We start from the raw sequence: 26,971 nt of genomic DNA, 5'->3' as shown, positions 1-26,971 counted from the left end.
GGACCCCCCAGGGAAAGACTGCACCCCCAAGATCTTGCCTTTGGAAACAGAAAGCCTTTCTCCTTGTGCCTGCACACATTTACTGCAGCTTCCCAGAGGAACAGAAGTACATGGAAGCACCTTAGTTAGCCTGGAATAAGACACATCTGTGTGTTCCAGGACCAGATCCCCCTTCACTCCTTTCTCTCTCTCTCACCTGGTGATTCTTGAGGGGCCACCTGTTACCATTAATGCTCAGGCCTCAGAATGCCCATGATTCTCTAAACCTGCGTAAGGACCAGAAGTTTCTAATTAGAGCAAACTCTCATTTCATTTTTTTTTTTTTTTTTAGCAGCCAGGCATTTTGCCTGGGGTGGCTAGCTGAGAGGCAGCTGAGAGGCTGCTCTGCCCTCCCACCCACTGTCTTGTCTGGCTCACAATCACCCTGTTCTTTCTCGAGAGCCATGGACACCAAAAAGAACACGCATCATGGTACCTCTAGACATGTGAGCCGAAGCCTCTCAGACCTGCACTGGGGGCCGAGAGCTTCTCAAGGCCTCAGAGGGAGGGCGCCCCAGTGTCCTGTCGAGGCCTCTCCTTCCTCAAGCTCTGCAGGCCCCAACTCTGACCCTCCTTGATGGGCACTTCCCTCAACTGCAGATTTGCTTGGAAAGAGAGTTTGAAACGTCATCCTTTTTCTTTCATCTTTCTCATGTTGCAAAGCTGAGGCCTCGCCTAGGAGAGCTGGAGACAGCTGCTCAGCCCACCTTTGCCTGACAGCCGGAGTGGACTCCGAAGAGGCTGGGATAGGACTCCAAAGGGTGCAGAGCTGGGTTAAAAGATGCTGGGGGTGGGGACCCGTGTCATTGCTTTCAACCGTGTACTCGGAGTATGAAGCCCAAGAGAACTGAGACAGAAAGAGAAGGAGGAAGAGGACCAAGACCATGACCAGGAGGGAGAAGTGGAGAGAAAGGAGAAGGCGGAGAGGGGAGAAGAAATGTGCGGGAGAGGAAGAGAGGGAGAAAGGTATGGCCAAGCTCATGACCTCACAGCAGGGCTCAGACCAGGGTAAGAATGCAGCCTGTGCTTCTCACACTTTGCCACCCCCTCTCCTGGAGCCCACCAACCTTGAACTATGTCTCCACATTATTTGAGCAAAGCAGAAAGCAGCCTATGAATGCATGAAGCTCTAAAATTATTATTATGAAAACATGTAGTAACCAGCCCTCCCTCAGCTTGTCTACAGACAGAATCAGAGGCAAGGAGGGGAATAATGGCTGGGGAGATAGAGGCTGTGCCTCGTAAAGAACATTAGCACGTTCTGGGCCATGGGGTTCAGCGTCCAGGGCAGGGGATAGGGGCAGAAACCTCCCCCACCAACTCCAAGAGCAGACCCAGGCCCTTCCCGGAGCCCAGGTTCTGCAGCCAGCCCTTCAGGCGTGTTGGCTGTTTGCCAGGACCATTTCCCCGGGCTCCGTGGCCTAGCTCATCCTGTTCTGCCGCCTGCTAAGGGCACATGCACACATGTGGTTGTCATCTGGGCTCTGCCCATGAGGAGTCAGGGCAGCCAGACTGGCCAGCTCTGGCTCTGTGCTTTGTCCTCAAGATCCAGACCCCGCCCTGCCTTCCTCCCAAAGCAAATTGCCTGTGAGTTGGTTTGGTTTTGAGAAACAAGAGCCTCAGGTTTCCATGGGAGCCCATTTCCTCAGCAGCGCTCTCAGCCTCATCCTCTGGGTGGTTGGCAATTACACCCCAGGTCAGGAAAGGGGGGTAGTGGTGGTGCAACCAGGCTAAATATAGACGCCGTTTCTAGAAAGCCGGGGTGAGAGAGGACACTGACCGATTCTTCTGCCAGAGACCAGTTCATCAAAACATGAGGCAGGCAGCTCACAAAAGCATTAGGCGCCTGGGCCAGGGTCTCAGGCCTGGGGCGGGAGGGTCCTTGAGGAGGTGATCCCTGCCAGCAGAGACACAACTTGTAAAGCCCAAGACCGGGGCCAAGTGTTAGTTCTGAACTTTGTCTCTACTGCAGCTCCAGGGTCAGAGAAACTCCAGAGCCTGGTCCAGGTGAGGCACCTGCTAGAGCTCCTGATATGAAAGGTCCGTGTGGCCTGAGAGTGAGACCTATGGGGCCCACTGTGTGTGGCGACTGCCAGGGCTTCTCAGCAGGTGAGTTAAAAAAGAAAAGCCAACTTTAAGGAAAGGAAGGTTGATGGTGAGGAGCACAGGCCTCATTTTTGGAGAGCAATTTGGCAAGACAGGCATATATTGCTACATGGCAGTTTTGGTTCCAGACCACTGCGATAAAGCCAATATAGCAATAAAGAGAGTCACACAAATGTCTGGTTTCCCAGTGCACATAGAAGTTATGTTTATGCTGTATTGTGTTAAGTGTGCACTAGCACTCATTGTATAAAAACAAGGTACACACCTTCATTAAAAAATACTTTCTCACTAAAAACTATTAATTATCTGACAATGCAGAATTGCCACAAGCCTTCAATTTGTAAAAAACACAACATTTGTAAAGTGCAATAAAGCAAAACACAATAAAACAAGATCTGCCTGTGTCTACCAGTATGTAAAGTGCACAGAGCTTTTATTCCTACAGTAAAGCCATTTCCAGGAGTTCATCCTGGAAATGGGTAGACCAGTCTCATGTAGGGACCTGAGAACTGGATTGGGAAGATTTATTTTTCACTTATGTTCCCTTTTGAACTGTCTACATCTAAAAAGAAAAAAAAAAACATTCACATGAGTTATTCATAGGACCAAATACAGCAACAAGTAAACACCACCCTTTAAAACTATTTTTAAAATTTAAATGAAACACAGGCTTTGGTTACATAGATCTGTTTGGGCTTAAATTCTAATGCACAACCTTGGGCGAGTCACTTAATCTCCCCATGTCTCGGTTTCCACGTCTGTAAAATGGGAACAACCCAACAGAGGGGGTGTTGTAAGGATTAAGTAAAGGAAGCAGGATCTTTACTGCACCTTTAGTGCTTAAGCACTAAATAAAAGGAAGGGAGAGGGACTGGCAGGCAGGGGCAGTGGGAGGGAGTGCTGACCGGTGGCTGAAGACAGCAGAATGAAACCTTCCCATGAGAATCCGAGACCCTGGAAGCAGTCAGCACATCTCCACTTACTCTCAGGGTGCCTGGTGTGGGGTTCCATAGGCAGAGAGGCTTGAAACATATCGTTGCTTCATGTGTTGTTGCTACTGATGTCTAGACCCACAGCCCTCTGTGAGTTACAGTGACCAATGTCTAGTCTCTCTGAGTGCCAATCAGGTCCCACAGAGTTCCTGACTGACATGAGGGTCTCTAGAGCTCCCTGGACAAGCCCTTGCTTTCTCATATCTGATATTTAACTCCCGTTTGTGGACCTTTTACCAGAGACCCTTGCTGACACATCACAGTTACATATGTTCCAGGTCCCATAAAAGAGGATAGGAGAGGACTATCTATTCTCCAAAACTGCAAAGGAACAGTGATAACAAGCACCATTTATCGAGAGCCTTCTCTTCCAGCACTTTACATATTGTCTCTGATGCTCTCAACAGCCTAGTGGGATAGGTATCCTCCCAATTTTACAGGTGGTACAAAAAGGCAATGGAAAGTGAAATAATTTGCTTAATGTCACACAGCTAGAAAGTGTGAAAACTGACATTAGAATCAAGATTGGTTGGATTCCAAAGCCTATGGGATTCTTACGTAATATGGTCTTTAACATGAATCTACCATATCTCAATTCCAGCTGAATCACGTGTCAAAAGTCTGCCCCTCCAGAGTCCACGGGCAGGAAGCAGGTGCTGTTTGAAGGACTCATGTAGGACAGAGAAGGACAGAGGCAGGACCCGAGATGGGCAGGTTGGAAGTGGGGGTGACCTCTGCCCATCCTCTCCATGGGCACCTCTATTGCTGGGGCATGGGGAGGATTCCCAGGGTGTGCCGAGAGGGAATTCACACCAGAGAACCCTGAGGAGAGCTGGGCTCTTAAAGAAATAAAACTGACCAGAAAGAAATGTATGACCTTCGTCATGTCCAGGGACCTGCCTTTCTTGACACCTCCACTGGCATCCCCTCTCCAAATATCTGGCTTCTCCACCCAAACTTCCAAACATCACTCTTGGCTGCTCTGAACATGACCCCCTCATTCTCTTCCATTCACATCCTTGAGCAGCTGCCAAGCTGACCTGGACAAAGTTCTCTCTAGCAACGCTGACCTCTTAGTGACTGATTCACTTGTGCCCACGGAATACCCTGAGTGACCACTCCTTGCCTCTCGATTTACTCTACTGCCTTTAAGCACTTTGAGTCGCTGGACATCTGCCCCATTTCTCCTCCTCGCTTTGCATCACAGCTCCTGCAAATATCATCTGCGTGAACTTCCTGAGAGCCAGAACATTCCACATGTTCCTGGATCCTCACCAGCCTACACTTCCCCAAACGCATCATTAATGGGGTCCCTGAGCACTTCGGGGCTCTCAAATAAGGAGGCATTGCTCCACATCATCTTTGTCAGCTTGGCACTTACTGCCCATACCAGCTTCATGGTGTCCTGATGAGGAGGAAGGTGACAAAATAGAGAGGCAAACGGCGGTCTGTTTCCCAGGCTTGCCTTCCAGGCAAGGACTTTAAACTTCATATTCTTCATTCTCTTCATCAAAGGGATCTTTCTGATTTTCTTCTCATCCTTTACACCTTCCCTTATATTAGAATCTGGACAAAGTCATTCATGACCAGAGATTCATCCACAGATCATCACTCACTCACTCTCTCTATATATATCTTTATCTATCTATCTATATATATATATATTTATGCTTTATAGTAGACCTACATATTTTCCCCCTGTGGCTCTTGCTTATGATTTGGTTGTTAACATTGTTCAGTCACCTAGGTGTGTCCACCTCTTTGCAACCCCATGGACTGCAGCACACCAGGCCTCTCTGTCCCTCACCATCTCCCAGAGTTTGCCGAAGTTCATGCCCATTGCATAGGTGATGCCATCCAGCCATCTCATCCTCTGTCACCCTCTTCTCCTTCTGCCTTCAATCTTTCCCAGCATAAGGGTCTTTTCCAATGAGTTGGCTTTTTGCATCAGGTTTCCAAAATATTGGAGCTTCAGCTTCAGCATCACTCCTTCCAATGAGTATTCAGAGTCTTCTCCAGCAACACAGTTTGAAAGCATCAGTTCTCAGAGTTCTGCCTTCTTTATGGTCCAGCTCTCAAACTCATACATGACTACTGGAAAAACCATAGCCTTGACTATATAGATTTTTGTTGGCAAAGTGATGTCTTTGCCTTTTAACATATTCGGTTAACATATTACCAAGACATATAACCATTTAGAAGCCCGTCCATGCCAACCTTTTATTATCACTGGAAATAGCATCTTTCTCTATGGATTACATGTATTCCAGAGGAGCAGGAAGTAGAAACAACATGAAATGGCTTGCAGGAGTAACTGGCTGGCAATAGTCTCTAATTCTTGACCATAGGTCAATAGAACTGACCAACCCCCATAATCACACTTTGGTTTGATTGAGTCTTAGACTTGCTGAAATGACCACAACTCACTTCTAGAGCGATTTTGTTTGATTTAGAAGTCAATCAAACACTAAATGGTCGAATGGGCTTATACCCCAGGGGTTAGAATATAGTCAGTGGCTCAACCCTAAGGTAATGCTTTTTCCTTGAGAATTGCTCTTGCAGGACTGAGAGAGCTTCTGGAGAGCAAGGACTTGTGCTATCTTTGTGTTCTCAAGGATGCGGTACCCAACACAGAGAAGGACCTCCTTCTGACAGAGGCCTTCCTACCCAGGATGAGGATTCTGCAGACAGATACAACTGACAATGGAATTCTCAAACAGCTATTTGAAACAGACTAAAGTGGAAGATTATCAAATAGTATATGGATGAAGCAAAGGAGGAGAAGTATGTGGAGTGGAGAGAGGAGGAGAAATTACGTACAGACAGTCTATTCTTGTTATTTGTGGTAGTTACATTCATAAAGCCACCATGAATGGTGAATCAGCAAATATTGAATCATCATTCCTAGGAGAATTTGGATTAGGTTCCTGTGAGCCTCTCGTCACAATGTTTTCATTAATCCATCAGTAAATAACTTTGTTTCCTGTGTGTCATCTGTTTAAATGCACCTCATTTAATACATCTTGTTGACTCATTAACATTGAACTCACAGCCAACAGCTCTATAGCCCATGTCTAAACAGAGCTTGTCTAACACTTCTTTTCTCTGTAAGGCACCTTGCAGCTTTCGCATGCTTAGGAGCACCTGATAGAATTTCAGCACCATGCTTGGGTGCCATCTTACACAGTGAAATCACTATCAAACGGTACAAAGATGCAAAAAGGATGGTACTAAATAGACCAAGAACAGGACACTTGTTCACAGTGTAAGAATTGAAACAGAAGGCAGGATGTCTGGTTCAGCCTTGGCTGGGAACTTGTGCAATGCGAGATGGAATTTTTCTCCACTCCACACGTGTCCAGAAACACCAGTGCTGCAAGTATTGATCTGGGGATGACAAGTAAAGTTTACCAGGTGGTCAGATTTGCAGATATGGGCTCCACAAACAATGAGGATCAACTGTGTGTATTTATAAAACAGAATTCAAGCCAAACAACAACAGAGATGTTGGCTCTTCAGAAAGTGCAGCCTGGGCTGTCATCAAGGCAGAGGCAGTAAAGTTATAAGGTAAGACGGAGGACAGGGAAGCAAGATAAAAGCAGCTTGCTGACCATAACGCCAGACCTCGCGGAGGGAGTAGTGGCCGTCAGTCAGCTCAGACTCTAAGGGGCCTCAGAACGGAGGCTCACGGCAATCAAACTCCAGGCCTGCCAGTTTCCGCCTCAGAGGGCAGGTGAGTCAGGAGCCTGTATTTATAGAGCCCAGGGGTTGCTGAGCGGTGGGGGGACCACGACACAAGTCCTGAGGCCTCTGATTCACACTGCCCTCAGTGCCAGTTCAGAGAAATGGGTTCCTTGTTCTGGACTTGATTCACTCTTTCCTCTCTTTGATGGAAAACCCTGCCACTAGCTTTACTCACCCCCAGCAAGACTATTATATAGAAGTTCATTTTTGGCCGCCTTCTTCCAGGTGGCATTCTCTTTCTCTCTCCAAAATGTGCAAAATGCTAATTTCTCCTGGTTTTGAATCCCACCCTGCGAGTCCTCACTTCTCTCTTCTCCCTCCCTGGCTCTGGATGGGAATAGCCTTTGTCCAGCTTTTTCCAGGACTTTCCCATACAATTTGCACTGGTAATGCTGGGTCTGCATGAAAAGAGAAGAGGCTGCTGGCAGAGAAACTAGCCCTGACCGAACCGGAATGCCCATGCTTTCCTGCACACTCTGAGGTTGGCTTTCCAACTTTGATGAGCAAGTCATGGTGCACAGATCAAATATGGAGGTCAAACCACGGGTGTCTTTTCCCTTGCTCCAGGGAATGGTTTGATTTGGATGGTGGTCGGAAAGAAGAGGGCAGGGGGTGGGTGCTCTGAGGCCAAGTTCTTGGGGCTCCTGGAGGCCACGCCCATCTCTTGGACTAGGAAACTCTGCTCGGCAATGGTAGGTGGTTCTCTCTGGAAGGACAGGGGTGGGTGCAGGGGGCTGTGTGCCAAGGGGTGATGGAAGGATGGGGGCTCACATGCCACCCTGGAAGCAGTTGGGCCAGAGGACAAGCTGGAGCTGAGGGCAGAGGAGGAAGAACCAGACCCTGTTGCCCTGGGGGGCTGTGAGAACCAGGAGTGTTCCTGGGCCTGGCTAGGAAGGAGACACAGAACACGCAGGGTCCCTTTGCGGGAAACCCTGTTCCTCACCCCCTACTCCTCGCCCTTGCAGGGGACTCACCTGAAGAAGCCTTTGCAGCCTTCGCAGGTCATAGCGTTGAAATGGAAGCCGGTGGCGCGGTCCCCGCACACCCCGCAGATCCGGGGCACGTTCCGGTCAAAGTCCCCGGGGTCAGGTAAGGACGTGCTGGCCGCAGTCGCCTCCATGGCTGCAAGAACAGCAGGTGGGGATGAGGCTGCTGGCAGCCCTTCTGCCGGGAGCTCAGCAAAGCCAAGCCGCTCCCCAGGGCCCAGGCCTCAGTGGGACCCTGGGTGCCCTCCATTCCTGGCTCTGGGTACCACCAGCTCTCCCTCCTGAGGCTGCCGGCCATGAGCAGAAGTGGGTCTCCCCAGACAGGCTGGAGCACGTCTGCAGGGGGCGCTGTGGCGATGCTCATGGCGTGGCCTGGCGTCAACGCGCGGAGGACCAGAGGCCGCGTCTGGTGCCTATAGGCAGGGCTTCTTTGGGTGAGGGGTCCCGCCTCTCTATGTCCCACTGTCCTCATCTGAAGAATGCGTTTTACTTCACTGGGTGTGAGGAAGGTTCTTATGAATGATACACACACCACTGGCCTCAGCTGCACCTCAGCAGTGGACCTGCTGCAGGTCGGAGGGCTCTTCGCCCAGGGTCCCCTCCAAAAGGGAAGGGGGGCCTCCAACAGCCTTGTACACAGAGGGACACCCTCTGCCCCTCTATCCTTGAGGGCGAGGGGAAGAGGGCAGATTACCTGCCCACAGCAGACGCTGTCACGCCCGCTCCAAGCAGCCCCACGGCTCAGGGCGGACAGCCTGGTGTCCTTGCTGTCCTGGTAGCAAGGTCATCAAAGCCTTCTCCCTCCCCTCTCTCCCTTCAATGTAAATTCAACACATTGTTCTGAACGTCCTTCTGAGTAATGTGAGTCGTATACCAGGAACTAATTTTGTTTTCAGAGACTGCTTTTATAGATAGGCATTATCATCTACAGATGGATTTCACACTTGAAGAAGGAGGGAAAAGAGACAGAGGGGACAAAATATAATAGCTCTGGGAGCGCCTTCTCAGGAAGCAGCTGACAAGCCTTCCCTCAGGCACGCCGGGACCTCGACTTCACCCGCTGCCTGCAGTCCTGCCGGCTGCTAGCTCAGGGCTATGTCTGGGGTCCCTCCTGCCTGGTGAGACGGTTTCAGACTGGGCTGCCTCCCAGTTTTATCTGAGTCCTCACAAGGGTCACCACAGGTTTAAGTGCCTTGGCCTCAGGGCAGGAGGGTCCCTCCGGAGAGAAGGAAAACAAGTGAGAAAGTCAGTGGTGAGCGGCCAAGCACCCTATCCCCTCCCACACCACAGTGCCATGTCCTCCCACTGAAGTGAGAGAGGTAGCTTCCGGGGGCCCTTGGGGGCTCCGAGCGTCTTCCCAATGACGAGGCCCTTGACCTGAGCCAAGGTATGTCAAAGACCAGTAGGGTTTTATTTCAGTCCATCTTCAACTCACTCCAATGAGGCAAGTACTATTATCGTTATTAATGTTGTTAGGCTTGCAGCATCCCAGTTCCCTGACCGAGGATCGAACCTGTGCCCCCTGCAGGAGAAGCATGGAGTTCCAACCACCTGACCTCTAGGGAAGTCCCAAGGCAAGTACTACTATTATTACTTGTTACAGATGAGGCCCAGAGAAGCCCAAACATTGAGGTTCTCTAGCAACTACAGTTACCAAAGGCACTAAACAAAGACTTAATATTGCAAAAAAATAATCCACGAAGAGTTTTAAGCTAAAGGAAGGAGATGGGACCGATAAGGACAGGTACTGCCAGTCCTGAAGGGGTAGAGGGGCCCTGATCACAGACAGACCTAGCAGATCCTCCAACTTTCTCTTTCAGCTTTTCTTTTCCTGGGAACTTTAATAACAGTGACCCTGTTGCCCAGCCCAATTGTAGCAAAGTTGATACTTGTTAAGCTATAATGTTTTTATATACACACATGCACAGAGACAGAGAGAGAAACACTTAAAAAAAAGAAAAGAACAAAGGAATGATTAACAGAAACTTCTGATGGAGTGAGATTGGGGAGGACTTGCAGAGGCATTACATACTAGCCATATTCAATTTCTTTGAGTGGTAGGTATTATGGTGTGTATGTATGTGTGTGTGTGTGTGTGTGTGTGTGTGTGTGTGTGTGTGTGTTTAGTCACTAAGTCTTGCCTAACTCTTTGCAACTCCACAGACTGTAGCCCACCAGGCTCCCTGTTGGTGGGATTTCCCAGGCGAGAAAACTGGAGTGCGTTGCCATTTTCTTCTCCAGGGGATTTTCCAGACCTAGGAATTAAACCCATGCTTCCCACATTGGCAGGTAGATTCTTTATCACTGAGCCACTTGGAAAGCCCCATTACTACTACTACTAAAATACTATTTTCTGTTTTATATGCTCATCTGTATATATAAAACATTGCCTAATTGTTAAAACAAAAATAAAAGAGAGGGCGCCCTTAGTTTGTCAGCCTTGTCCCCACAAACCTTAGGAAGTCTATGCTGACTCCAGGCTTCTGGAGCATGACATACACATCCACAGAGTGGGCAGGGACCCCAGGGGCCCCAGGAGGAGAAACTGTCTAGGATGCCTGTGGCTTAACCCCTAGGTCAGCTGAGATGTTGCAACTCCCCGTCATGGTGATGTTGCTACAGACTCTGTGTCATTCAGTGGCCAAACATCTGGTGGAGTTGGTGGAAAAAAGAGAAATTAAATGTGGGGGTGGAGGGAAATCGGTCAAATCAGTCTTAACAAGTATTCAGCATCATCTGGGCTCACGGAAGATGTGATGACGCAAGAGAGTTGGTAGAATGCAACAACACAGAACTGCAACTGTGCCTTCCTGTAACAGGGTGATGTCAGGAAGGTTGCTGGCCCCTGGAGTGGGGCCCCAGGCACTGGGTTAGGCCCAACTGAAGGCTGGACCCAGCAGCCGGAGGCCCACAGTGAGCAGGACAATTTCAGGTGAACCAAGAGACAACTCAGCCCTGCCTAGGGTTACATGCTGCTACCAAGAAGCCAGGACCCAGGACCAGAGTCCAGAAGTGGAGAAGAGGTCCAGGCATCTATGGCCTGAGAGCTGGGAGTGCTAGGAATGAAGGGCAGAGACTGTGGAGGGCAGGAGAGACAAAGGAGATGGGAGTTGGGCTGGAAATACTGCCATGCTGATGACCCCCTGGGGTCCTGGCCTAGGTGTCTGCAAGCCCCTCCCCACCCCAACCTGGGCCCAGCTCTGGGTCTCAGCTTCGGGCTGCTGTGGACTCTGCTGACACGGGATGCACCGACCCACATCTGCCAAAGGCAGGGAGTATCTCTTCCTCCCTCTGACCACCGCCTTCCTATTTGCCCCCATCCAACATCCCTGCCCGCCTCACCCCTCGAAAACAAAAAGCCCAGAGGTTGTGGCTAAGGGGGAAACACCCACCTGTAGAAGCAGGGGGACAGGGAAGTCAGGCCCAGGGGCGCCCTTCTATGAGGGTTCGTAGACGCTTCCAGCCAAAAGGACTCTGAAATGAAAAAGGGAAATAAATGCTTTATGTACAGCCCTGCATTGATCTCACCACTGGAGCTCTAGAGAGCCCATCAGAGAGGATGTGAGCCTCTTTCCAGGGACTTTGGTCCTCAGAACCAGGACTGAAAACTGGACAGAGGTGATCTGTTGCGGGCAGGCATGCCACGTCATCACTGGCAGGGATGAAGGGGCAGGAGCCCAGCCGGCAGCTGGGATCCACCCTCTCTTGAGGGAGGGCGTGAGCAGCGTCCAGCGGGAGGGCAGATGAGGCAGCCTCCTTGCTGCAGAGGGTGTTGGGAGCTTGAATGCACCCGCAGCCCCCACCCCAGGTTTTAGGGATGCTCGGAGGAGCAGGGCCAGAGGGTGGCCTGGCAGGCTCTGGAGGGTAGGAAGGAGACCAGCGCCTAGGCGCTGGGGACAGTGCAGTCAGGCCTGGCCTCTTGGGATGGCTTCAAAGACAGGTGTCTGGGATGTACGGTCTGTGGAGAGCGGGTGTAGGTGGAGCAGGTGCTGCAGGGGTTAAATACAGCAACGCACGGCTTTCAAACAGGATGTTTCCTGCCACTTTTAGCTCTTTCCCAGACATGCTCAACACCCCCGGCCTTGGCGAAGGCTGAAGGTAGGCTAACTCTGGTGTCCAGACTCTGGGTCTTAGTGGTGTGATGGGTCACCAAGCTGGGTCTGGTCGTATTTCACCCTTCCCACTTTCACCCACACCCAGCGCTACTTGTCTACCCAGACACACACACACACAAACACACACACACACACACACTCTTCCTTCCTTTGCTGACATCAATGAGAAGTAGCTTGGGAGATAATAGATACACAGGTGTCTGACCCTGAGCCTTGGAAAGGCCTTTAAGGCAAACCCCCCACCATGGGGAAGGTTCAGGCCCTCAGCTTTTGTTTCTCTGCCTCTTAGTGGTCTGACTAGGCAGGGGTGGGGAAAGCCCAAGGCGTATCCAGACCTGGGCTCAGTCCTAGGACTGCCAGCCCCCTGACCCACATGCCCCCAAGGAACATGTGAGGAGAGTGTCAGTGGACCCTACTGAGATAACGTGGACATGGCTGACCCCCTCCCGAGGACCGTGGGTGGAGGAGGGATACCTGCAGGGCACAGACAGTTGCCACTGCCTCCAGGCTCTCCTCTGCTCCCTCCGCTGGTACTGCCCAAGGGCCCCAGCCAACCAGGCTCTTTGGGATCCTAACCCACGGCCTTGGCAATCTCCCAGACTCCTGGGTTGCTCCGCAAGAAGTCTGAGGTGAGGGCCAATTTGGTATAGAAAGGACCACTGCCCTCAGCCCCTAAGACACTCAGAAGTCAGATCTGAGATCCAAGTAGCTCGCCATCCCTGAACTTACAGAGAAAGTGGATGCATATCTACCATATGCCAGACTGGTAAGCTTCCCACCTAGGATCTCATGTAACCTCCGAACAGTCCTGCAAGATGCAGAACAGTTCCATTTTACAGATGGCAAAACCAAACTCCAGGTAGGGCACTTTGAGACTTGCCCAGGGTCCCACGGCCAGGCCAGCAGTGAAGCCAGGGACCAGGCAAGGATGGGCTGCCTGCAGTGGCCGATAAAGGGCGGCCGTCTTCTCCTCCCTGCTCTTCCAGCCCAGTGATAACCACTGGCAGGGGTGCTAGTAATCACTCCCGCCCTGCTCAAGATTCCTCCTGTGTACTCAGTCATTTAATCCTCACAACAACCTCTAGGCATGGAGAAACTGAGGCACAGAGAAGATGATTATCTTTGGAGCCCAGATTTGAACCGAGGCAGCTGAGCCCAGCATCTCCACTCTGCCACCTTTCCTAAGGGACATAGCTCAGTGGATTCCTCCCCCTAAGCCCTGGATTCCCCTCACCTCCACAAAGTCAGGGAGGAACAGACAGGACCATCCCCAGGTCACCACGGAAGAATGTCGTGGCTCTTTTCCTCCCAAGGCTCCCAAATCAGCCAGGATCTCTCTTCATCCTGGCAACTCCTCTTATCCAGGAAAACCCCGATCAAAAGGTGGAGCTCTCCTTCCCAGGCAACTTTGCACTACTGGGTGGTCCTTATAGGAAAGATGGTCCTGTAGGTCCAAGTTCACGGAAAGTGGGGCAAAGACACAGGGTGAAAAAAGGACAAGTGGAAAAAAACAACTTAATACTACCCTCTTTGCCACGTCATACAACCCCACCCCCAATTCATGTTCTGAGTATGAGAACATCCCACTACCTTTGCTGGGACTGTCCCCAAAGCCCCCTCCTGCCCCTGCCTTAAAATACCCATGCCCCTAGCACTGAGCCTCAGAGAAGCAGAGGGGGTGTGGTTCGGCTGTGCAGAAAGCCCCTGGCTTCCACTCCTCCAGGCTCAGCATCCCACATCAAAACCCCTGCCGGAGTCTGACCCCAGGTCTGACCCTGCCTTAGCAAGAAATGAGGAGATAACATGTTTCCTTCCAGTCATTGAAGCCACCAACCACCTCTCCCACACGTCTGCCTGGCAGCTCACATAGCAGGCACCCCATCTTCCAGCGGCTTCTGCTGAATGGACACCCCCAGGCAGAGTTTCGCTTAGGACAGTCTTCTGGGGTTGGGGCGGCAGAGTCATCTGGAGCAGAGCCCTCACAAGACAAGGATCAAATTGCCGCTGGGCTGGGTTTAACTCTGCTGCAGTCACTGGACCTCCTCAGACTCCTGAGGGCGGCAAAGCTGTGACTCTGGGGGGAACAAGCAGTGGACAGAGGTCTGATCTCTAAGGTCTTTTCCAGGTCTGAAAGTGTGCAACTCCCAGGCCGAATTCCCACCATAATGAGGCTTTAAGATCAGTCAGGAATGAAATTCCCTCACTGAGTTCTCTCCCTGACCCTCCCAGGAACAGGTGAGGCCCCTTCACCCTCAGATGCTAAGGCCCTGGAAGAACAGGAGGGATGTGGCCCCTTGCAAGGGTCCTGTGAGGGCTGGGAGCCCAGCAGCAGGCTCCCTGCTTAGCTGCGCTGGGAATGGACTGATCAGAATGGGCTTTCTAACTGTGGACATTAGCTCAAAGCTCCCTCTCCTTCTAGAAAGAAATGGAAAGCTATGTGATTTCCCAGCAGAGGGGGAGAAAAATTCCTCCTCTTCCTAAAATTGGCACACATGGAGTAAACCACACATTGGGCTGTCTCTGGAGGGGATGAGCCTCTGCACACGCCAGCCACAATTGCACATGGGCTTATGCGTGCACGCCCTTTTCTTGTTTTCATTTCATCATCCTTGCAACTCTGCCCATAGAGTGCTGAACACTGTACGACCTACCCAATTTTTTACTTGCCATCTCTTTATTCTAGTATAACTTAGGCTCAGCTTAGTCTCATGGCCAGTTGTGGTCATGCCCTTTCTTCCTTCTCTCCCATCCCCAACATATACCCACATTGTTTTTCCAGAACAGTCTCAGCATTGCCTTCTGGAAGAAGCTCAGAGGGAACAGAGTGGACATGAGAGCAAGGAGAGAGGAAGGTGCACTGCAGAGTTAGAACTCGGCGTAACTCCTTCTTCCCCAACCGTCTCCTCAGTTCCTGCACACACACACACACACACACACACACACACATTTTAAATATGGCGAGAGCGTTTGGAAATTATTTTCTGCAGACTACAATGTCCAAAGTAAAACCCAAAGGGTACCAGTCATCTCAGAATATCTCAAGATTGAAAGAAAACTGAACATCACCTAGTCCAACCATTTTAAATCCCTTCTATAATATTCCAGCCTGTATTTAAATATCTTTTCTGTTGGAGAACTATCTCCCAGGCCAACCCATTCTCTTGGGATGGCTCTATGCTTAGAACGTTTTTCATTACGCACAGATGAAAGAGCCCCAATAATTTTCAACTACTGGTCCTAGACCGGCTCTTCATAGCCATCTATGATGAATCTATCAGGCCATTCCCACACGGTCTCTTGAGGAGGGGTCGACAGGGCCACCATATGACGCCACCACACACAGTTGAAAAAGTAACCCATTCCTCACCTGATGGAAAATTGTCATGAAAAAATAGAAAAACTCTGCAAAGTTTATGATGCAAGTGAGGTTTCAGGGGGAGAAGCAGAGGAAGCTAGCCTGGCTACATTTCATTTTGATTTAGACTTCATACACATCCCAGGTATGGTCATGATTCCCACCAGGGCAGTGAATAAGGTGGTCAATGCAGACAGTGTCTGCCTCCTTGGCCTTCACCTGGAAAGAAGCTTCCAGCCCAAGAAAAGGGCCTATGGAAGATTGTGAGTAGCTATATAACCTTTCCAAACTTTCTTGCCACCTCCGTCTCAGGCTTAGCTGTTTCCAGGGGAGGCTGACCCTGAGCACTGCGGCTCTAGGAACAAGGTTGAGGTGGATCAAACTGTTTAATGGCTGACTGAAGCATGGTAAATTAAGTGGCTGATGACCCAGCGGTTTCAGGAATAATTTTTCTTCTGAAAGTGCTTCTTAATTAACTTTTTGGGGACTACACCTCACTCTGGACTGACTGACTCCCACAGGGTCAAGGGGTAGCGGGTCATTCCACAGAAACCATGCCACAGACACCCACTCTACTGGCCATTCATCAAGACTGTTTCTCGGCAGACTGTTCTGTCATTCTTGGGAGAACTAGCAGCTTCTTGGAGCTGAGCAGAACCCAGAGGCAGGAATCCATGAGGCTCTAGGCAGTAGAACAGGAGATTCATAGTTTACTTAGATATGTTTCCACTTCTTATCAACAACAATTATTCCTGCAAGCTGCTTTTTTTTCCAGTGGAAACTCAGCCCTCAGCTTTGTCAACAAGATCTCTGGGTTGATTATTGCTCTCCAGGTAACTACCGGAAAGTGTGGGCAGTGACGGTGACTAGTGAAGCATGGGAACCAGCCTGTGCGTAGCTGCAGCTCAATCTCTCTGGTTTCCTAGCAGAAGAAAACTGAGACCACCACAGGGGAAGCGAGTGGTCTTCCTCGCTTTTCTTCTGGGATCAGTGTGATCTAGGCATCACTCAGCCTCTTCCTGCACCGCAGGAAAGGTAGTACCCAAGCCCCAGGTCCTGCCAGCTCCAAGATATTCCAGATCCTTGGTGTCACAGCCCTTGCTCAGCTCCACAACCACTCGGCCAGCCTGATACCTTGGCTACCTGACTACTGTCCCGCTTCCCCCAGAGCCCCTCCCCGTGTCCTCATCTATGAACAGAGACTTGAGGGCTCCCAGGTCTCAGCCAGTCATGGGGACCAAGTTCTCCACGCAGCACCCAGCATGATGCCCAGCACACCAGAGTTTTATATGTTTGCTCTCATTATTACAGCAGTTACTGTTAGTACAGTCACGAAGAATTCAGGACCCAGAGAGGTCAGGAAGTCTGCTGTCGATCCCCAAAGCCCCACCCCAAATAAACATTGCCCAGAAAGGCACATTTCTTAACTGGGGAAAAAACTGACCACTCCACCCATTGGCTGTGGCTCCCAAAAATCTGGCTGCTAGGGATGGGGAGAATGGGTTGCTCTCTTCTCTCCCCGACAAGCAGAGAAGCTGAGCTACACATCTGGACTTTTCCTCCACAGAGAAGATGACACTGTGGCTACCAAAGTGCCATCAATTACTAATCACTTCTGCTCATCGCTGGCCTTTTTCCTCTCTCACCCCAAGTCTCTCTCCTACCTCCTCCGTCGTCCAGGGCTTATCAAGCATCTGTTCTGTCCACGGTGGGACACTGGCTCAGCATACCATGGCATCTCCTGTGTGTTCTCAGGGCAGTGGCATTTTCTCCCCTCACTCCTGCCCCTCTGCAGGCAGCAGAAGGCTGCAGAGGCCAGTGGCTCCGTCATGGCCCCAAACCTAGGCACTGGGCTGGTTCTGATTCAGTGGGCCTGGACTCCTGACTGCCCCCTGCTCCTGGCAGCCCTGGAAAGCCATCCACTGATCCCAGGATAGATTCTGAGGCCTGTGTCAGAAATCCACGAGGTCCCTCAGGTTCTCTGAGATGGGCAGGGCTGGGTAACTCTCTCTGAGCCCCATGTTGAGTCCCATGTTTGTGTGTGTTAGTTGCTCAGTTATGTCTGCCTCTTTGCAACCCCATGGACTGTAGCCTGCCAGGTTCCTCTGTCCACGGAATTCTCTAGGCAAGTATACTGGAGTGGGTAGCCATTCCCTTCTTCAGGGGATCTTTCCCATCCAGGGATCAAACCTGAGTCTCCCGCATTAGCAGGCGGATTCTTTACCGTCTGAGCCACCAGGGAAGCCTCATTTACACAAAGACATCCTGTCTGTCTTCAGCATTATTCACGAGGAGGTGAACACTCCTCCTATATTCCTGAGGCTTCTCAGGAAGAGGCCAAGCTGGGAGGTTCCCGTTTACTTTCAAGGGCAGACCTAGTCACCCCCAGCTTGCTCCTCAGTTCTCATGTAGAATGATGTCCTCCAGAGAGCTTTTCCAGAGTTTCAGTCTGGTCAGAATTTCAGCCATCCTGCTGTGTAGACTTCTTCTTGGGGACCCTACTGGAGGACCAGGGAGGCCCCAGCAATTCTTCTTGGCTTCACACTGTGGTGGCCATTGGTTCTGGTCTCTGATGCTTTATCTCTGATGGTGACCCTTGCCTGGTTTTAAGCACTGGCTACACGGCAAGCTCTACACAAGGAGTCAGGGACACCATGGTGAGCCGCACAGAGACCCAACCTCGTGAAGCTTACTGTCTACAGGGAGAAAACGACAGGAATCTTCAACTCAGATCTGGGCTGCAATGCAGGTAAGCACAGGTGTGACGGGACCAGGTTGGGGGGGTGGGCACCTGGCCTGGTCTTGGAGAGGCAGAGAAGCTCTTTAGAGGATGTCACTTCTCTGCCTCCCAACGGAGACAGGAAGGACCGTAGTTCTAACATGATCATGGTGAGAGGGTAGAGAGAGGTCAGGCAGGTGATACCAAATGAGCAAAGTCTCCGAGGCAAAATGGAAAGAGCATGCTGGAGGCAGAGAAACTAGTTCTATATGGCCGGCTGGCTGGGTGGGGGGCACCAGGAAGACAGAAACCAACCAACTACACTCATTTCAGTCGGAAGTAAATTCCATTCTCTCCACTACTGAGTACTTCTAGTAAACCCGCTGACTCTTGAATACCAGGAATTTTAAATTGTTGCAGTGGTATTTTGCAACCAAAGGCTTTCAGACTCCATTCAGATTCCCGTTCCAACCTGAATTGACCTTGAGTTTTGTGAAGGGAGTAAAAACGGGCTTCCTACTCTATGGTTCATGGAGAATGGACCCCTGGGTCAGCTGGGCAGCGGGCCTCCCTGCACTGGCTCTTTGCCCTGGGAAGAAGACCATCAGTAATTGTGTGGGAGAAGAAAGGTAGAGGGGAGAATTCTGGAAAATCCAGTCCAGCTAAATAAGAAAATGTGAGAGAAAGATGAAAGAGAGAAGAAAAGGTTCAACAAGGGCAGACGGAAGCTGTGAACAGCTCAGCGGCATATGACCAGCCAATTCTTATTTAATGCATCAATCTGTCCAGGGCAGCCAGGTACGGTTGCCAGGCACAGGGAGAGCTGACTTATCTCACAGCCGACCAGTCCGCAGACCTGTGTCCACCAGCCGGCTCGGTCCACGCCTGCCTCCCAGTCCACAGGTCACTTCCTTGTTCCCAGGAATCCCTCTAAGGGCATCAGCCACACACACACATGATGGTCACACACAACTTGCACCATGGACATGTGCAGGAAGTCCCCTGCACCTGCTGGCCCATACCCCAAGTCCAGAGGTCCACACTCACTGTTGATAGCCCTTTGAGCTATCACTGAAGATAACCCTCTTGCTTCGCTGTTTCAGGCCAAACCACTGGAGGATTCTTCCCTGGGGCCACAAAGTGGTAGGAAATAGCAGCCTTTGTCCTAACCCTTGAACTCTCTCCAAACTAAAACTCCCCCAACCCTGCCCCTTGGCCCTCTTCCTCTTCCTTGTTTTCCTTTGGTACCTGGGGCAAAGATGGAGCTGATTTGCAGCACAGAGTGCCATTCAGTGCTGCCCAGATAACCACGATGGTGTGATCACTCACCTAGAGTCAGACATCCTGGTATGCGAAGTCAAGTGGGCTTCAGGAAGCATCACTATGAACAAAGCTGGTGGAGGTGATGGAATTCCAGTTGAGCTATTTCAAATCCTAAAAGATGATGCTGTGAAAGTGCTGCATTCAAAATGGCAGCAAATTTGGAAAATTCAGCAGTGGCCACAGGACTGGAAAAGGTCAGTTTTCATTCCAATCCCAAAGAAAGGCAATGCCAAAGAATGCTCAAACTACCGCACAGTTGCACTCGTCTCACACTAGCAAAGTATTACTACTAGCTTCAAAGTATTACTCAAAATTCTCCAAGCCAGGCTTCAATAGTATGTGAACCATGAACTTCCAGATGCTCAAGCTGGATTTAGAAAAGGCAGAGGAACCAGAGATCAAATTACCAACATCCATTGGATCATTGAAAAAGCAGGAGAGTTCCGGAAAAACATCTACTTCTGCTTTATTAACTATGCTAAAGCCTTTGACTGTGTGGATCACAACAAACTGGAGAATTCTTAAAGAGATAGGAATACCAGACCACCTGACTTGCCCCCTGAGAAATCTGTATGCAGGTCAAGAAGCAACAGTTGGAACTGGACATGGAACAACAGACTGGTTCCAAATAGGAAAAGGAGTACATCAACACTGTATATTGTCACCCTGCTTATTTAACTTATATGCAGAGTACATCATGAGAAATGCTGGACTGGATGAAGCGCAACCTGGAATCAAGATTGCCGGAAGAAATATCAATAACCTCAGATATGCAGATGACACCACCCTTATGGCAGAAAGTGAAGAGGAACTAAAAAGCCTCTTGATGAAAGTGAAAGAGGACAGTGAAAAAGTTGGCTTAAAACTCAACATTCAGAAAACTAAGATCATGGCATCTGCTCCTATCACTTCATGGCAAATAGATGGGGAAACAGTGGAAACAGTGACAGACTTTATTTTGGGGGGCTCCAAAATCACTGCAGATGGTGACTGCAGCCATGAAATTAAAAGACGCTTAGTCCTTGGAAGAAAAGTTATGACCAACCTAGACAGCATATTAAAAAGCAGAGATATTAGTACGATGACAAAGGTCCATCTAGTCAAAACTATAGTTTTTCCAGTAGTCATGTATGGTTGTGACAGTTGGACTATAAAGAAAGCTGAGCACAGAAGAATTGATGCTTTTGAACTGTGGTGTTGGAGAAGACTCTTGAGAGTCCCTTGGACTGCAAGGAGATCCAACCAGTCCATCCTAAAGGAAATCAGTCCTGAATATTCATTGGAAGGACTGATGCTGAAGCTGAAACTCCAATACTCTGGTCACCTGATGTGAAAAGCTGACTCATTGGAAAAGACCCTGATGCTGGGAAAGATTGAGGCAGGAGGAGAAGGGGACGACAGAGAATAAGATGGCTGGATAGCATCACCAACTCAATGGACATGGGTTTGGGTGGACTCTGGGAGCTGGTGATGGACAGGGAGGCCTGGCGTGCTGAGGTTCATGGGGTCACAAAGAGTCCGACATGACTGAGTGACTGAACTGAACTGAACTGTGCCATTCAGTGCTGCCTCAGGGCATGGGAGGAGCTGAGCCCAGGTCTCCAATGCAAAAACCTCTTTCCCTCCTTGGCAGTCAGCCGTCCCCAGCCCTCCAGCAGCCCACCTGGACCTCCATCATGTAACAGAGTTTCCACTACCTTCACTCAACACAGCTTCGGGCAGAGGCAAACATCCCTGGACCTGCTCAGGGCCTGCACTTGGTGAAAGGAGCCATGAGTGAAATAGCATCCAGCTGGCTGGGCAGGCTGCACACTCTTGGCCACTAGTCAGGCCGCCCAATGGGCAGCGTCCTAGGGAAGAGGACCAGTGCTTGTGCTCATCATGGCCCCTTGGGGGAGAGGTGGCACCCCTCCAACCACTGCTTCCCCTTTACTCCCCAACCCCTCACTTTTCCCAGAACTCCTCCTGGCCTGAAAAACAATTCTGCAGCCAGGCTCATCAGGAGCCTAGGATTGAAGTTTAACAGAGACAAAAATAATTCTCTTGAGTGAGCTATTTTCTGCCCAGCTTGGGGAACAATGGCTCAAGGTGACAGGCAGTAGGGGGAGGCGTGGAGAGGAGGCTGGCCTCGGGCCATCCATTGGTTTAGGGCCTTCCCCATGCCCATGCCATGGAGCTGGAGTTTCAGGGAGGTGGAGACCTTAGTCAGGGGCTCTGAACTTACTGGCTGTCCCACCTACCACACCCCCCGACCTGTGGATACCAGGTGAGAAGTGAGAGCGGCAAGTAAGGGAAGCCTGGGGGAGCCAGGGGCTCCTGCACTCCGGGTTTCAGGCCTCCATGGCTACTGCTCTCTTATGGAATGGAAGGAAAAGAAAATCACAAACTGCTACTCTATCAAGCCTCAAAAAGGGGGTTCTATATCCTTTTGCCTATCTTACAGGAGTGCTGTATCAGCTGAGATTCAAACATATGTTACAAAAGCCTTAATATTCCATACCAACGTTGGTTATTAGTTTACAATTCTTCTCCCAGGTATTTAAGAGGGGGAGGAGGCCTACAATTCATGGGCACAGTGGAAGACTGTGAAAACATTCTGAAGTGTAACATGTGGAGAGTGAGCCCTTCCCCATGAGGTCACAAGAGAGCAAGCAGCGTGACATCCTCACAGCCCGGGAGAGCCCGCAGTGCTGGTAGGGTTTCAGACCAGGCTTGATAAGCATCAGTCATTGACTGCCAAGCCCAACCCCAAGATGCCACTTTTTTTTTTTTTTTGGCCTCAAGATCTTTTCTTTGACCATTAAGAAAAGGAAACTTTTGTTTTTTCTCTACACTGAACTTTCCTTCTAACATCAATAGGAAAATATCTGACTGTGAAGACAGTAAGGGAGGAAGGAGGGGAAAAGGAAGGAGAGAGGGAGAAAGATAAGGAGGAAAGGGGAGGATTCATTCAAGGCCTATCAGATGGAAAGATTTCATTATTACTCTCCAGAAAGAAGCACTCTGCTTTGTGAAGTATTTTCATGCAATGGGACTGTACCCATGGAGAGAGATCACTCATGGCATTAGTAATGAATTCTGTGCACACTAGGTCTTTCCTAGTCCCCCTCCAGGTAACAGTCATCTGTTAAAAGAAACTACCGGAGGATACACAGGAAGCTAAACCTGACCATGAATGATTTCGGTTTGTCACCCCCCTCCCCATCACCACCAGTGAGTATACATTTTTAAGTCACTTGTCAATGTTTAAAAAAATAGAGAGATTTCACTTTTGAAAAAAATCTGGGTGTCCAGCTTCCTATTTAAAAAAAAAAAAAAAAGGACATTTTGGCCACAGTGTTCTGCAATTCCAGGCAAACTGCTGGCCTGAAGTGGGGTTGCCTCTCTAGACCAGGCTTGTGCCCTCCACTCCATCCCACCAGGGTTTGCACTCACTGTTACCCACCTGGCCCTGGTTCCTGGAACCAGCCCCCAGTGACAGCTGAGCTCTACGGTCAGGGAGACAGTTGAGCAAAGAGGTTCTGGGAGGCAGCCTGTGCGTTAGTCTCTCAGCTGTGTCCAACTCTTTGCAACCCTATGGACTGTAGCCCACCAAGTTCCTCTGTCCATGGAGTTCTCCAGACAAGAATACTGGAGAGGGTAGCCAATGCCTTCTCCAGGGGATCTTCCAGACCCAGGGGTCAAACCCCCGGTCTCCTGCATTGCAGGCAGATTCTTTACCATCTGAGCCACGGGGGAAGCCCAGGCCGCCTGCCTGGGCACAAGCCCTGCCTTCCCTCCTTGCCAGCGGTGTGACCAGAGCCAGTGACCTGGGCTCTCTAAGCTTCTGTTCCCTCACCTATCCAGTGAGAAAAATAACAATGCCTACCTCATTTGTCTGTGAGGATGAAATGAGATGATGCGTGAAAAGTGCTCAGCACAGCGCCTGGTCCCTGGCTCCTTCTCAGTAAGTGTTAGTGTTTGTTATTATGCAAACTACTCAATACATGGAAGGATTCATCTCATGTTTTAGTCACATGAAGCAATAGTCCTTCAACTGTCCTGTTTAGCGTAAGGGACCCAGTCTACCTACAAACATATTTCCACCCAATAAACTATTGAGCGTATCTGTGATGAATTAGGTATCTTAGGTGTCGTGTGGAGTGATGACACCTCGGACATGGGATTCAGATCTGTTCTTGAGGGCTCACAGCACAATGCGGGGAATGGACAACTGAACAGTCAGTCATAGCCTCGTCCCCTCCCAGCCCTGCCCTACTGCTGGGGAGCGTGGCTTTCAAAGGAGAGCAGGAATGCATCTGACTCTCCTCTGTCTAGGCTCTACACCTTCCCAGAGCCTTACTGAGAGACACTAAGCGGGAAATTAACTCCATTTCACCTCCAATTTCTCATATATGAGTTCTTCCCTACACCCAGGTTAGCACAATTCCATTTCAACAAAGCCATTCAGATCTCAGATGGCATTCATTACAATGGAATTTTACCTGAGGCAGCCCATCCCCCACTTCTTAACTGGGCGCCCAAGAAGTTGGCGCGCTTGCCAGATAGGCCGGGCAGAAGTAACTTCCCGCCTCTGGCAGAAGTCCGGAAATTCAGAGTCTTTTGGAACAAAGAACTCTGCCCCGAAGGTGTTTTCCAGCATCACCCTGGCCAGCCTGGAACTGTCCCATTCACCCTCCACTGGCACCCCCTGCTGCCTCTTGCCAGCCCTCCTCAGACAGGGAGGGGAGGGGAGGGAAGGGGAAGAGACGGGAGTCTGAGCGCCCTCTGGCTTGGGGAGACAGGACCCTGTGCAGGAAAGGCAGTGGGCCAGGGAAGAACGACCACACGCCGGGTCTTAGAAAGACCTCAATTTAAGTTCTAGCTCTGACTCGGAAGTTTGATGGTTTAGGGCAAGAAATTTAGCCCCTTAACTTCCTGGGACTCAGTTTCCTCATCTGTATGGTGGGGATAACAATATTACCTTTCATAGGATTATTGAGATGCATACATGAGAAGATGGATGAAAGACATTTAACCCAGTGCCTGGAACGTATTAAGTTATAGTAATCTTTTGGTTTATTATGATTATCAGCTATTATATAATATGTTAGACTCCAAAGGGTCAAAGGTGGGTGCAGAGAGAGACATTCAGGGAGAGTTGGGGGTGGGGGTAGCTGAGGATAGGCAGGGTCCTGCCACAGAGCCCAGCCTGGGCCTGGTGACCAAGATGAGGCCCAGGGCACACGCACCCGCCTGCCCCTGGAGCTGACAGGCACAGACTAGATGGGTAATTATAGGATTGCGGGCTGGGGTGGCCCATGCAACTGCCCAACCAGCCACATTATTTTGTTCCGTGGGTGGCTGGGTGGGTGGGCAGCTGGCTGTTTATATAGCTGCCAGGACACTGAGTACATCTCCCATCCTCCCCCAGGCAAAATATTCAACCCTTGGAAGGGGAAGGGGTTCTCTGTGGGCATTCTGCTCCTTTCCACATGGCCTCTGCTCTCTTCAATTCATCTTCCAGATACTCCCTGCTCTCCAATCAGACAAGTGAGAGAGTCAAAGAATAAGGCCAGACTCTGAACAGTTGGTCAGTGGAGACTATTAACTTCAATTCACTTCACTTGGAGTCTAAGTGATCAAGAAGCCTGAGACACTCGTAAATCTCACCACTGTTCCCAGCCCCATGTGCTCTGCTTAGCTAGCACGCACATGATTCTGATACTTCCACATCTTGTTCTTAAAATCAATGCTCAGGGAAAATATCCATCCCTTCCAACCCACTTGTCAGGAGGTATTAACTGAGCATCTGGTATGTTCTCAGCCCCGACACCAGTCTTTGGTTGAAGTGAACAAAACCCCAAGTGGTGGGGAGGATGTGGAGTCACTGATCCATCCCCCACTGTTGGTGGAAGCCCAGTGAGGAAGGGCTTCAGCTGCACCTGGGGACCCTGCACGGGGCTCTCAGAGTCAGGCTGTGGCATTTACAGGACCATCTGTGCACAACACAGCAGACAAGCATATGCATAAGCCAGAAACCAGACCCTTGGGTTGAAAATGATACAATTACTATAGCTGAAAGGGACTTTGGAAGCTCACCTAGTGTAACTTCTTCCTTTTAGAAATGAAGATTATACCAAGTGTTAAAAAGGATGGAGAACAATAGGAACTTTTATCTACTACTTAAAGGAGTGTTTTTGGTACAACCATTGTGGAAGACAGCTGGTGCTGTAGAGTAATGCCAAACATGGAATGCCATGTGCCCTAGAGAAATGTCTACAGAGACACCAGAAGACAACCATAGCATCTTCCCAGCAGTATTAGCTGATCATAATAGCCCCAAACTGGAAAGAGCCCAAATGTTTATCAACAAGAGGAAAAATACAAATTGCAGCATATTCTTAACGGAATACAACATTCTGGTGAAAGCTAATCAACATATCTGTGTGCTTTGACATGGATGAATCTCAGAAACATGATACTGAGTGAAAAAAGTGCATCACAGATAAGACACATGTATATAAACTCAAAAGACGTAAAGCTGAACAATACATTGTTTGTAAAACAAACGGAGATAATAACTTTCGAAGGAAAGCAAGGACACATTAATTAAAATTCATATTAGTTTTGCTGTGGGGGAGAGCGAGGAAGGGGATGTAAAAGGGAAGAGGAAAGTGGGTTTTACAGTTTAAGGTTCTGAAATTGTTCCACTTCAAACCTGGGTGGTAGGTACCACATATATTACACTATTTTTTTTTACACTATTTTTTAATTTATACATAGGACTACTTGTACTCTTGTATATATGATACATTTAGTTGGAAAAAAAAAATAAGACTCTGAGCCCCAGAGAAGCTAAACAACTTCTCTAAGCTCATCAGCTAAGAAATGACAGAAAGCGAAATCAAGTTCCTCAGTCGGAGTCTAGCCATTCCTGGCTTCTAAAACGTCCTCTCACAATGATGAATTTCTGGTCTAGTAAATTTAAAACAATTGCAAGTCTTTCCTTTGCACTGTTAAATTGCCAGTGTCTTGCATAGTGCCTGGCACATGGAAGGTAAACCTCAGCACACATCTACTGAGTGTCTGCACACACTCTCTCTTCCAGGGCTTACTTCGTGCCAAGTGCTTGGCTTGTATCATCTGTAATCCTCATACAACTCTGCAAGGGAGTTACTCTCATTCCAGTTTACAGAAAAGGAAACTGAGATTCAGAGAGGCCAAGAAACATGCCCAAGGTCACGAGCTACAAAGTGACAAAGCCAGAGTTTAAACCCAAGTGTGTCTAACTCAAATCCAGTGTTTCTCCTGTCCTATGAGGTTGCTAATAACACTACCTGAGCTTTCAGTCATTTACCAAGAAACTCGGAGAATTCCACTGAAGGTCAGGTTGAGTGTTTCCTACTGTCTCCAGGCTCCCGGTGCTTGGAGTGGTTTGCACAGCCAGGCCCAACACCGGCACACAGTGTAGCATGTCTGCGTGCGTGCTAAGTCGTTTCAGTCGTGTCCGAGTCTTTGCCCTATGGACTGTAGTCCTCCAAGTTCCTCTGTCCATGGGATTCTCCAAACAAGGATACTGGAGCGGGTTGCCATGCCCTCCTCCAGGTGAT

The 26,971-nt window shown here is 49.7% G+C and overlaps 1 protein-coding gene across 4 annotated transcripts in view; it reads right to left on the bottom strand.

Annotated features, from left to right (window-relative positions):
• The window catches only part of VDR (vitamin D receptor), a 56,128-nt gene that overhangs the window by 23,148 nt on the left and 6,009 nt on the right, over window positions 1-26,971 (bottom strand). The window contains exons 2-3 of one of the 4 annotated variants that reach the window (XM_061129197.1): window positions 11,260-11,341; window positions 7,856-8,003 (exon numbers count right to left, since the gene is read on the bottom strand). In XM_061129197.1, coding sequence (XP_060985180.1) covers window positions 7,856-8,001 — 146 coding nt within the window. In that variant the 5' untranslated portion in view covers window positions 8,002-8,003; window positions 11,260-11,341. Of the gene's footprint in view, window positions 1-196; window positions 244-7,855; window positions 8,004-11,259; window positions 11,342-19,385; window positions 19,513-26,971 lie in introns of those variants that run through there. The other 3 variants (XM_061129218.1, XM_061129211.1, XM_061129204.1) reach the window with 3 other exon arrangements.

This window comes from Dama dama, chromosome 3 (assembly GCF_033118175.1).
Source record: "Dama dama isolate Ldn47 chromosome 3, ASM3311817v1, whole genome shotgun sequence".
Taxonomy (NCBI): Eukaryota; Metazoa; Chordata; class Mammalia; order Artiodactyla; family Cervidae; genus Dama; species Dama dama.
The sequence above is the reverse complement of the archived record's forward strand: the minus strand, read 5'-3'. Positions and strand labels throughout refer to the sequence as shown.